The 13,678-nt window shown below is 43.1% G+C and overlaps 1 protein-coding gene across 1 annotated transcript in view; it reads right to left on the bottom strand.

The window, feature by feature from the left end:
• Window positions 1–13,678, bottom strand: part of LOC311248354 (ADP-ribosylation factor 1-like) — a gene marked incomplete at its 3' end in the record, with an annotated part of 98,089 nt that overhangs the window by 71,735 nt on the left and 12,676 nt on the right. The window contains exons 2-4 of the mRNA XM_084339251.1: window positions 9,268–9,425; window positions 6,003–6,113; window positions 2,588–2,712 (exon numbers count right to left, since the gene is read on the bottom strand). Coding sequence (XP_084195377.1) covers window positions 2,588–2,712; window positions 6,003–6,113; window positions 9,268–9,415 — 384 coding nt within the window. The 5' untranslated portion in view covers window positions 9,416–9,425. The remainder of the gene's footprint in view (window positions 1–2,587; window positions 2,713–6,002; window positions 6,114–9,267; window positions 9,426–13,678) is intronic.

Here is a 13,678-nt window from a genome sequence, read left to right on the forward strand (position 1 = left end):
TGAGCTAGTTTTCATCTGTAGTCCCTGCTTAACATGCATGTCTTTATGGTGTGGGAGGAAAGTCTAGGGCTGTCCCCGACTAAGGATTTGGATGGTCGACTATGATTGGCCAGAATTTGACGCTAGTCGACCAAAAAAAAAATTCCATTTGGGCTGTGGGGGGTGCTTAATGTCTGAAGGAGTCGACTGAAGGCTTCTTGTCCTCTGCAAAAGCATGCAATTGGTCCACTGATGGATACATCTTGATATTTGTCTAGTCTAGTGTGTTCATTAGATGGGTGAAATTCTCTTTCAGTGCCTCTGTGCCTGTTTTCGTAGGCAGTTAGCTTCTGGTATGCGTGCCATTAGCGTTAGCCATGCTTCTAGGCCTCTTTTCTTTTGGAAAGAATGAAGATATATTTATATAAAAAAAAAAATGTATTATATATATTCGACTAAGAGGTTGGCCAGTCGACTACGGCTCCTTTCGACCGATTAGTCGACTAATAAGGGTCAGCCCTAGAGGAAACCAGAGGAAACCCACGTGAACACAGGGTTGAACATGCAAACTCCACACATAAAGGCCCCCTGCTGGGGTTCGAACCCGGACCTTTGTGCTGTGAGGCAGCGCTGCTGACCACCATGCCGCGCCGGGAGGAGGCCGACTATGGCGTGTCTCACAGGACCATTTGAGGCCGCAGAGGCGAAGGAGAGTGCCGTGTTGAAACACAATGGTCACTTTAATGAGGTACATCACTTCATAATAATCTCCCCTTTCCAATGGCAGAGTTCAATCTGGATTTAGTACCATCAGGCGCGTTAAAGGGCAGCAAAGACCGTGAATAAAATCTACTGTAAGTACAGTTACTTTTGTACTTTTGCTCCGCTATTTTTCACCGGGTTGCGACGAGTTTTTTCTCTAGACGTTCACAGAAAGGTAAAGAAACAATATATGTTGTGTTTTATGGCAATAACGTTGACGAAAATTACGCAAGAAAATGTTTGCGAAAAATGCGACTTCCGTTGCCGGCGGCTGGTGTAAGCTGGGTAATGTAGTTTTATGAAATTTCGAACCCCCTGGGTCTCCTTCTTAGGACTACAACACTTTCCTCAGTGCTTCTTCTCACGTCTAAAGCCGCTGACAACGTATAAAATACAACGTATATAGTTTATTTACCTTTCTGTGAACGTCTAGGGAAAAAATTCACGGTGGTTGGAGTTTAAAATAAATGAATTTGAAGATCTACCCTAATGTCTATGCATATATATGGCTCTTTAACAGCCTTTATTCTTTGCCGTTATATAATTGCACAGGCCGACACAGCGATTGGATTAATCGTGCAGCACTAGTCTGTACATGTCTGATGTAAATATTTAGCATGATGTGTTTTAACCTGTTCTTAATTACCCGTATGCCATATATGTTATGCTTTCTTTTTTAGCTGCTTTTTAACACTAGGCCCAGGGACAACACTGTCTCACACATTTACATTTATGTTCATTAACACTTTCAGTGCCAACGACGAGAAAGTTTTTTTTTATTATTATTAGCGATTTCCATTAATATTTCATCAATATAGCCTCACGTTACCAGTGGGGATCTGTCTGAGCTCGAACAGGGAAAATACCGCCCCCTATCATCTCTCCGGATGGTACTGCACCCCATTGGATTGGATTGGATTGAATGAAACGCATGGGGGGGGAAAAAAAGAGTCCGGATTCCACATTTTACTTGTCAGGCAAGTAACCGGAAACGATCCCAGTCATTGCCCACCATCAGAAATGCATGGAATATGTCTTTCGACCACCCAGCGTTGGATCAATAAACGCGATCGATATTTGGAATGGGGATCAGGAATTGGAATAATCTTTTTGGAGAACATCTGATCCGAGGTAAAAAATCTATTTTACCAATATTGGAATAATCAGAGCCGTTTACACCTATATATCAACGTGTCCCCTATGTGTGTGTGTGGCTGTGAGTGTGTGTAGCTGATCAGGAAATAGGATAATGGATTTTTCAGCCCGCTTCTATAGCGTGCATAAGTACACATATACTATCGATAATCTAGCGTTTATTTGAAAACGATTCATAAATAGGCCGAAAAATGACGTGTTTTGTGTATTACAGTAAAGCGCGATTCCTGCAGAATGTTTTTTTTCTCCTGAAAGTTTAAAAAAACAAGTGTTTTTCAAAATGGCATAAAACGGAAATGAACCGATTAAAAAACAATCCGTTTGGACAATGTTGACTGCAAACAAGTCATTGATAAGCGACGGTCGTATTAGACACATAGCCATAATTTAAGATATAGTTTATGAGTTCACAAAATGTGAGCGCTCTGTCATTGAATAGAGCGGTGGCACGCAACGGGGTATATATGACTGGCACGGAAAGTGTTAATGTGTGCCGTCCCTGTTCAAAATGAAGTTTAAACTGAAACTGAACCTAGTCCAACTTCTAGCCAATGAATGTGCTCTCCCTCGTTCTGCTGGGGAGCTCCCTGGCTGAGAACCAGTGTGTTACGGAGGTCCACCCAGATGGTGGAGTTCTCTCGCTCTCCCTCCCTCCCTCCTCCCCCCACCCCAGACAGAGAACCCAGCTCACCTGTTTGTTGGCGAACACCAGCAGCACGGCGTCCCTCAGCTCGTCCTCCGCCAGCATCCTGGTGAGCTCCTCTCGGGCCTCGTTCACCCGCTCCCTGTCGTTGCTGTCCACCACGAAGATCAGGCCTGGCGGCACCGCGGTACGTTAGACTCACGTGTGTATATATATATATATATATATATTTTTTTTTAAACAGATACAGATAATTTCCGATATTACATTTGAATGCCAATATCGGACATCCCTAGTAGATACAATGTAGAGGTGATTTAAACGGGGTATAAAATATATAAATGAGTACTACTGACTGTAGTGCTAATCAGATGGTACAGAGTAGTATCTCAGCTCCAATGATTAGATTAGATTAAAATGTATTGTCATCATGCAGCACAAGTACAGCACAACCAGAAGAAGTCTGGCATCCACCCAGAGTGCAAATGTAACAGTAAAGTGCAACAGTGATATACAATGTACAGGCGATTAGACTGGATATACAATGGATGGATTAGTACTACCGAGTAATAGTGCTAATCAGATGCATGTACAGAGTTGTAGTATTAATATGTACAGTGATACAGGTATAAAGACACTATGGTAATGGCTTTATATTAGAGCTGGGCCGTTAACGGCGTTAACGTGCTGCGTTAACGCTATACTAGTATCGCGCGATAATATAATTAACGCATTAATCTTTAAAAAAAAATAACCTTTATTTACCCAGGGTAGGTTCACCGAGCACAGATGTTCTTTTCCATTCACACCTGGGAGCTGCCCAGTATAACCACAGTTGACACCATTGGCCACTGAGCAACTCCACTGGAGCAGTTGATTCAAGCCATGTCACATAGTTCAAGTTTGAAATGATTCTTTCTGTTTTGCTCCTGAGTGTGCTAGATACTGTACTGTACTGTACTGGTAATATTATGTATTTGTGTTAACTTCTGAATAAAACAACTTATTAAACACAAGTACATCTTATTGAACATTATTTTGATATTTCATTACCAATCATCATAGCAAAACAGCTTTTTCAAACAGTCTGTAATGCATTTTGGAAACGGGAGATGGGCTCATGGTGTAATGGGCCACCTGGCCTGAGAAACATAAGGAGGAAAGAAAAAGTAAGGACTTACTTCTGGTCATTATTTGGGTAGAACACACATATTTTGAATGCCTTCTGCAGTTTTTTTTTTTTTTTTTTTAGCCATTTTAATCTAGATTAATCTAGATTAAATCCAGGAATGCAGATAGATTAATCTAGATTAAAAAAAATTATCTATGCCCACCTCTACTTTATATATATGGTAAGTCATACTGGCCAGCAGCGTAACTAGTAAGAGTAGGTAAGGGATTAGTGCCGTCAGGCGATTAAAAAAATTAATCTAATTAATTACAGGATTTGTAATTAATTGATCGCATTTTAATCACATAACCATTTTATGCCTGATATTCTATATTCTATAATCATATTTCAAATTGCATGTGTCCGGATGGCAGAATTCAGTACTGTATCTACAAAACCTTCCGTTTAATCATCTTCCATCTATTAATTTGCTTAGATTTTTCAGGTCTGGTCAATTTGAGCATAGTGTTATTCACAGTCAAAGATAAAAAAAAAGTTGTATTGATATTCTCATTTGGTTTATTACAATGTACTCAAGCCTAGTAACAGACAACAGTATTCCTGACACTGGGAATACATTCCCTGAGATCCATAGATGCCCCTAGAATCAGATACCAAGAACATGCAAATGGACCATATAAAAAAAGTCTGTAAATGTGTATTCTACGTTCTTATGGAGTGAATGAGATAAAAAACAAAAAGATATTTAAAAAAAAGATTTCCCCCCCCCATAATTAATTTTGAGTTAATTTTCATAACGCGATAATTTGCTGTATAATTAATTAATCTAATTAACACGATAAACTGACAGCCCTAGTACAGTTCTTTGGTTCTGTCTCACTTAGAATACTGCCCTGTTATCTGGTCGTCAGCTACAAAATCTGATTTGAAAAAGTTGCAGGTTGCTCAGAATACAGCGGCTTGCCTGGCACTAGGCTGTTCATACAGGACAAGTATTGGTTTCATGCATGAACCTCTGGCATGGCTGATGGTTGGAAATAAATGATCGGCTGGTGCGGAACATTATCAGCACTGGTTCAGCTTGGCTCATCGGTTGCAGATGACTTCTGAACATGGTTACAACACTAGAGGGGCCGCTTCTGGTAACATCAGAACAAAAACTGCACCAAAATAAAATTCTCTCAAACTCACTGGCATATATAATAGGTCAATAGCACTCTGGAATGCTCTGCCGAAAAAGATCTTATCTACAATACATAACAAAATGACTTTAAAAAAATATATTAAGAGATATCTTGCAAACTTGTCAAGTAACTGTTATCCGTGTATTCTTTTTTTATTTGACTGGAATGTTAGATTTGATTTTTATAAAAGTGAATTTGTATTCATATTTAATTTTAGTGTTTTGTTTTATTTTAATTTGTATTGTATTTGTTTTGTCCAGGGCCCCAGGAAAACTAGAGGCTCTTTCATGCTTCTCTAATGGGGATCCTTTAATAAACAAATTATCTACAGATATACAGCATTATTGTACATGCCATCATACAGTTATATGGGTTGTATGTAAAAAGGTATATTAAGGTATGTAAAAAGGATTATATGCAGGTATATTCAGACATATGTGTATATATGTGTATACGGTAAATACAAAATTGCACATGCCATCATACAGGTATCATATATGCAGGTTTATAAGTAGGTATATAGAAGGATTATATGGAGGTATGGAGATGTATATATGCGGTAAATATAAATATATAAGTGTATATGGGTGGAAGGAAGAGAGGAGAAATGAGGTCAGGACAGGTCATGACTCAGGACACCTGGATTAAACGTGGTTTTGAGACAGAGACGCTATAGTGCATCTCTTCAAAGGAGCCAAACGAGCTCCTAAATGTTCATAACTCAAGGAGCGTGATCTGTGATTTGAAGTACAAATTAAAAACCCATGACTACTCTCAATATGAACCTATACAGGCGCTCTTTTGTGCTCCATTATCCTGTAGGTTGCTTCATTGTACTTTAGTGAAAATGTCTAGTGTCCCATGTGCTATATTGTACTTTGTGCTACTCTATCCGTGTGTTGTCTTACTGTACCGTCTTGTCCTGCTGTGCCTTTTTGTATTGTGAATTTTTTTATGCTTTTGACTGTACAGCACTTTGATTGGCTCTTGAGTTTTTAAACGTGCTTCATAAATAAATGATTTGAAAAATGACTCGACTCCTTAAACATTTCTAGGTAGTACTAGTTTATTATTATTAGGGAGCATGAACTACCGATATGACAGCGATGTGTGGAAGTCCGTTCTGAGACCTGGGGGGGGGGCTCACCTTGTGTGTTCTGGAAGTAGTGCCTCCATAGAGGCCTGATCTTATCCTGACCGCCCACGTCCCACACCGTGAAGCTGATGTTCTTATATTCTACCGTCTCAACATTAAAACCTGTGGAGGGGGGGGGGGGGGGGGGGAAGAGAGAGAGAGAGAGAGAGAGAGAGAGAGAAAAGAGGAAGAGAGCAAGAGAATGAGAGAGTGGGAGAGAGAGCAAGAGATAGAGAGGAAGAGAGCGGGTGAGAGAGGTTAGTGAACAAGGAAGACATAATAACATTCTGAGAGAACCGTGTAGACGGGGCCACATACAAAATGTGTGAAATAAGCACATTGTTTCTTAATGGTCTGCGCTGACGGCTCGTCAAAACGGTCAATTGTGTGCTTATTTCACAGTTAAATCTACATGGTCCTCATTCCAAACACTTGGAGATCTAACAAACGGAACCTTTAACGGAAATAATCTTTCCGTTAAAGGTTCCGTTTGTTAGATCTCCAAGCGTTTTGGAATGAGGACCATGTAGATGAGTGCAACATTTCCACTAGGGCCGTCGACAAATATTCTATAGTAGAGTTAATAATCGACTTAAAAACAACATACATTTGACTGCGAAAATGTATATTAAATTGTGGAAACAGGCCCCGTTTGTCTTCCTCTCAACTTCCCGCGTGGGGCTGAATGAGCTGCATGGTGGACAGGAGACACGCGACGTGGAGGTGAGGAACGTGCCAATAACAACCACCACCAGGTGGTGTGACGGCAGAGAGTTCACGACCCCAACTCTGTTCACAAAGAGAGTGATTTGCACTCATCTTAATCTAAAACAGGGTTTCCACAGACATTGCAAAATGAAAAATTCAAGGACTTTCAAGTACCATTTTTCATTTTTGAAAGGGCATTTAAAAGCAGTTTTTTTTTTATTGAAAAAAGAAATCTGATCCAATATGTATGGCTTAAAACCAATTTCCGACAATTAGTTATACTTTAGATTAAAAAAAATTATTTCTTGATTCAAAACTATTTTATCATGGATGAACAAAACTTTCAATGCGAATGGTCGATTTGAATTTCAAGGACAGAATACATTATTCTTCGTGTATGCTGGCGTCGGTATGTTAACGGTCATTTATTTGGTTTACATAAAGCACAAAGGTGGTTCGAACCTATCCCGATTTTTTTTTTAGAAGGAATAATCAAATGTCAATTTTGACCGCTCTAATTTCCATGACATTCTTTAGAAAGCTACAAGTCCTGAGAGCTCACGTCTCAGTCAGGTCCTCTGAAAGGTGTAAAGCGCTGCCAGGATGCTGATGAGTCCGTAAACACGAGCACATAACCCCCATCCTCCTCCACTACATTGGCTCCCCGTCTCAATTACAAAATCCTGCTGCTCACCCATAACTGCATAAACGGACACGCACCCCTCTACCTACAGGAACTCATCACTCCACAATCCTCCACCCGGACCCTCAGATCTGCAGGTAGCCTGCTCCTTCAGGTCCCCAGTACCAGGCTCTGCACCCTGGGGGACCCTCAGATCTGCAGGTAGCCTGCTCCTTCAGGTCCCCAGTACCCGGCTCGGCACCCTGGGGGACCCTCAGATCTGCAGGTAGCCTGCTCCTCCTTCAGGTCCCCAGTACCAGGCTCTGCACCCTGGGGGACCCTCAGATCTGCAGGTAGCCTGCTCCTCCTCTGGGTCCCCAGTACCAGGCTCTGCACCCTGGGGGACCCTCAGATCTGCAGGTAGCCTGCTCCTCCTCTGGGTCCCCAGTACCAGGCTCTGCACCCTGGGGGACCCTCAGATCTGCAGGTAGCCTGCTCCTCTGGGTCCCCAGTACCAGGCTCTGCACCCTGGGGGACCCTCAGATCTGCAGGTAGCCTGCTCCTCCTCTGGGTCCCCAGTACCAGGCTCTGCACCCTGGGGGACCCTCAGATCTGCAGGTAGCCTGCTCCTCCTCTGGGTCCCCAGTACCAGGCTCTGCACCCTGGGGGACCCTCAGATCTGCAGGTAGCCTGCTCCTCTGGGTCCCCAGTACCAGGCTCTGCACCCTGGGGGACCCTCAGATCTGCAGGTAGCCTGCTCCTCCTCTGGGTCCCCAGTACCAGGCTCTGCACCCTGGGGGACCCTCAGATCTGCAGGTAGCCTGCTCCTCCTCTGGGTCCCCAGTACCAGGCTCTGCACCCTGGGGGACCCTCAGATCTGCAGGTAGCCTGCTCCTCTGGGTCCCCAGTACCAGGCTCTGCACCCTGGGGGACCCTCAGATCTGCAGGTAGCCTGCTCCTCTGGGTCCCCAGTACCAGGCTCTGCACCCTGGGGGACCCTCAGATCTGCAGGTAGCCTGCTCCTCCTCTGGGTCCCCAGTACCAGGCTCTGCACCCTGGGGGACCCTCAGATCTGCAGGTAGCCTGCTCCTCCTCTGGGTCCCCAGTACCCGGCTCTACACCCTGGGGGACCGGGCCTTCTGCTCGGCTGCACCACGCCTGTGGAACAGCCTCCCCATCCAGCTGAGGGCACCACAGAGCCTGGCCTCTGTTAAAGCAGGCCTGTAAACCTATCCGTTTCAAAAGGCCTTTGATCGCTAGCTTTTTCTTGTGATTTTATTTTTTTCTTGTGCCGTTTTAAATGTTCTGTTTATACTGCGTTTTTAACTATGTTCTATTTTTATTAATAATTATTTTATCTTTTTAACCCTGTAGCACTTTGGGATCCTAGTGAACAAAAAGTGCATTACAAATACAATTTATTATTATCATTATTATTATTATTACAGACAGACCAGACGAGTCCTGAGAGATCACGTCTCAGCCAGGTCCTCTGAAAAGGTGTATTTTTTATGTATCCTTTATTTATTCAGGAATGTCCCGTTGAGATACAAGATCTCTTCTTCCAGGGAGTCCTGACAGACAGACCAGGCTATGTGTCCTATATGCCGTCTGTCCTGTCGTCCTCTGCAGGGGCCTCCCTCTCTCTCTCTCTCTCTCTCTCTCTCTCTCTCTCTCTCTCTCTCATTACTTCAGCTCCTGGGGGCAGCTTAGGGCAGAGTCCTGGGACATGTGGCCAGTCATTAGACCCAGAGTGGAGGAGGAGAAGGGGGGGGTAGAGCTTTACTACCAAGGTTCATTTCCACAACTCAAGCCCCGAGACCGTGGGGCAACAACAGGCGACTAGACGGCATGAAATCAAAAATCTCAACGTCGTGGGGCAAGCGATCCAGGGGGCATTATGGGATGTTATGGCTGAGAGAAGCGGGGGGCGGGGGGGGGACTCACCGATGGTAGGGATCGTGGTCACGATCTCTCCCAGCTTGAGCTTGTAGAGGATGGTGGTCTTCCCGGCGGCGTCCAGCCCGACCATCAGGATCCTCATCTCTTTTTTACCAAAGAGGTTTTTAAACAGGTGGGTGAACATGTTCCCCATCTTGGCTGATCTGAAGAGAGAGAGAGACGGGAGGAAGAAGAAGGGTCTTGTTTTAAGGCCGATACGATATGCCATTTGGAAGAATCTATCATTTTATTATTATTATTATTTAAACAACAAATGTTTATCTCGCAGCAATTCTTTGTCGTCGCCGCCATCTTTAGTGTTACAGATTTCCCCCATTCAAAACCACCACAGTGATCCTTCTCATGTTACAGTCTGGTCTCTGGATGTGATGGAGGAGTGCGCTGCATGTTGAATGCAGCACAGTGCAGGGTTGCAATTAGAGTTGTTCCGATACCGATACCGGTATCGGAAATGCCGCCGATACTGCCTAAAATGCTAGTATCGGTATCGGCGAGTACACGTAAATTCTAGCCTCCGATCCCATGATGTAATTTATCTCCTGCCGAGTCCTGCGGAGAGTGAGGATTATAAAATGAACATGTTTTAAAGTGTGATGCTGTGTCATTTTAACAGCAGATACACTTTCTTAAATTCCATTGTCCCCGACAGTGCGGTGTGACGGGGAGCTCGGACGGGAATCGGGATGTGTTTGGCTGGTGTTATGATAGCATTAGCTGGAAAGATAGCTAGTTGGAACAACATCCGCTTTTAACGTTACATCAAATCAGATGATCGCCTGTCCTTTCTCCAGGACCTAACACTGTCCGTGACCGCCTATCAACAATAATGCACCCACGGTGAATTGTATTTAAGTTAAGTAGCTACGGACTAGCGTTAGCTGACTATTACTAACGTTATCTTAATGTCACTGCGGGAAGGCGAGCTAGGTCAGTTAGCTTAGCTTGATAACGTTACCGTGTCTAAAGTTGGTGCTATTCACATAATCCAGCAATAATGGCTGCAGACCTGCAAGCAAAGTACAGCAAGTGCCAAAGGATAAGAGTCTGAGGCGGAGTTTCAAAAGAGAATGTTGAATATTTATTTTGCATCAAAAACCACAACATGAACGTTCTATCTGCCACTAGCTTACAGACTGAATAGGGTATATCTGCAGAGCCACTGAGTAGCGAGTGCAACACCGTTTAATGTCCGTGTGGATCATTGGAGTAGGGTATATCTGCAGTGCTGCAGCCCATACTCATTGATTAATGATACTAATACAAATCTATACAATCACCTGTTGTTGAATAAATACCATACGTTCTAGTTATTACTAAAAAACAGTATAACAGTATCTGAAAAAAATAAAAATATAATTTATATAATTTTTTTTTAATGCACTGGTATCGGATAAATATCGGTATCGGCCGATACCCAAAGCTTAGGTATCGGAATCGGATCGGAAAGGGAAAAATGGTATCGGAACATCTCTAGTTGCAATTCAACTGAATTTACATGAAATGGGGGATGTTTTAACTAAAACATGCCACAAGACCTAGTATTTTAGTATAGTATAAAATATTTACACTTATATATATATATATATATATATTAGGGCTGTCTTAAATAATTCGAAGCTTCGTTCGATGGCACAAGCTTCGATAAAATAAAATAAAAATAAATAAATAATTACTTTAAAAAGAAAATTACTTCGATTTGTGTGTGTGTGTATGTGTGTGTGTCAGGCCATGTGAGCGGATCGGAGCGTGAGCAGCGCAGGGAGCGGAGCGGGCGGTTTTGACGTGAGCGAGGAGTGGGTTTTAAAATGGGTCGGCGCGACGTCCGGAGCGAGAGTTCTCCTCCGCTCCAATCCACTCCGGGACGCTCACACAGTGGTTTAACACTGATGTAATAATATACATGTAGTACAATGCCAAAGCAACAGATGGCGATGTACAAACATGAAGGCCATTTTCAACCAATGAGAATTGAGAAGGGTGAACCTGTGATATCCTGTTCAGGCTTCACTCCTCCTCCTTCACTCACTCCTGTTAGAAAAGTATCGACGCCATTGTTGTTGTCGTTAGCTTACATGCTAACGTTAATGGCAGCGACCATAGCATTGTGGCTCGGCTAACTATCATCGCTTAACACTGTGACTGCCTAAAAACGCTTTACAGCGTCATTGCTGGCCATGCTAAAGTTGCCGGGGGACGCTGTACAGCGTCCTTATATCAATATTTCAAAAATCTGGAATCGGATTCATATTCCCCCTCCGCTGGCCTGATATCCACCAGCAGGACCCACTGAGCTCTCTGGCGGTTCAGGAGCGCCATCTGGTGGCCGATCGGCGCAACCGCTTAACAGGAAGCGCAGTAGAGGTTTTGCTGGTCGGCCCTATTACTTCCGGCCACTCGGTATAGGTTCCGGCACTCTAGCTCGTCACTCTACATAGCGATCGATTGCCAATAACTCGATAAACAACATGATTTGGACGTATATACCATTATACAAGCTGGAGATGGACCGGGTAATAATATATCCCATAATGATAAAATTTCTACTCGACGATGATCGCCCAACGGCGCGCGGAGACTGGGGTGAGTTTCAGCGTGTAACGTTACCATATTCGATACTAACTGCTTTTATCAACATTTGACCCACATTAGATGATTGGTATAACGCTGCCCACGGAATTATAAACGCCCCCTCGCCCATCCGGTCAACATCAGATGACGTGTAGTAACTTCTAGAAGTACGTCTAGTTGGAATTTTTTATATCGCGCTGATTGCCATCAAACTGTATTTCATCATCAATATAATGCATTTGGGGCTATATATCACGTTCTGGAGAAAGTTGCAGAAAGAGATGAAAACATACTTATACATTAGACCATACTTTACTATGAATATGTGAATGAAAAAGTTTAACGTTGCTACACAATGAACAATACATATAGGACTTTGAATGGGCCCTAATAATGGCAATGTAGCAATAGAATTTAAAAAGTTATAGCCCTGCAAAGAAGGGGACTTTCTCCATAGACAAATAGCGCTGGCAATCTATGGTATATCATTAATTTAACCCAAGGCAACCAAAGTGTTAATAGAGCTAGTGAATGGATAAACAACGTTATTTAACATTGCAGAATGGGTACAATTACAATGCTGCTCAATACAAACAATTGTTAAGGGGCCCAGGGGGTGTAGACTGTTGTAGTTTGAGCTCATTTACACCATGCTTAAAAAAAAAAAGAAAAAAAAAAAAAGCCGAGCGATCTGGCGCGGGGAGCGCTCGATTCAAGGTGAGCGGTGAGGGAGCGGAGAGCGACTTGGGGGCGGGGTCAACATGAGCGATTAGCGGAGCGGACCAAGCTTTAAAGAGCGAAGAGCGGATTTCTCGGCCGCGCCGATCCGCTCACGTGGCCTGGTGTGTGTGCATGGGGCCATTGGGTGGGGCCGGGGGACAAATACACTGGAGGAAAGTAACCCAGCTCAGCACTGCCCAAATTATATCATCACTATTGCCTGTTTGAAGGATATCATCCTCAAACACGTATACAACTACATGCCTAAAAATAAAATTCATATATATATATTTTTTTACATAATCTAATTTTCTTTTCATATTCGAAGCCCATGCCCATCGAACGAAGCTTCGAAGTATTTAAGACAGCCCTACTGTATACTATATTTATATCTGTACATGTCCCTTACCTATTCTTACTAGGTACGCTACTGGCCAGTATGACTTACTACCAGTGTCTTTATACCTGTATCACTGTACATATTACTACAACTGTATAAACATCTGATTAGCATAGTTACTCAGTAGTACTCATTTATACCAAGCTTTATCACCTGCACATTGTATATTACTATTGCACTTTACTGTTATATTTGCACTCTGGTTGGATGCCAAACTTATATTTGTTGTACTTTACTTGTTGTATGATAAATCTAAATATATTGGGATGCTGGTTACCTTAGGCCCTGTTTTAGACGGAAACGCTAGCAGGTGAATCCGCAAAAATATTTTTTCGGATGTGCCTTTCGTTTATACGGAAACGTTGTTTTTACGGGGAGAAACCGCAAAAAAGTGAGACCACCTTCCTGGGTGGAATTCCTAGAAACGATAAACCTTTGCGCTATCATCTAAACTGTCAAACCGCATAAAACGATGACGAAAGGGTTGTCAAGGCTCTCGTCGCGCGTACTGCTTACATCACAGGCATGCGCCAGTAGCCTAGAAGCGTAAACAAAGCATGTCTGATTCTATCCATGGCGATCACCTGAAGGCTACATTGGCAGTACTTTTAAATACACAAGAATCTGTCCCTGCGGCTATCACAACTATTAGTGACTGGACCCACTGTTTGTGAGTGACTCTGCTTTGGTCCAATCACATTCCCCACC

The sequence above is a fragment of the Notolepis coatsorum genome (genome assembly GCF_963971535.1).
Source record: "Notolepis coatsorum genome assembly, contig: SCAFFOLD_274, whole genome shotgun sequence".
Classification (NCBI taxonomy): Eukaryota; Metazoa; Chordata; class Actinopteri; order Aulopiformes; family Paralepididae; genus Notolepis; species Notolepis coatsorum.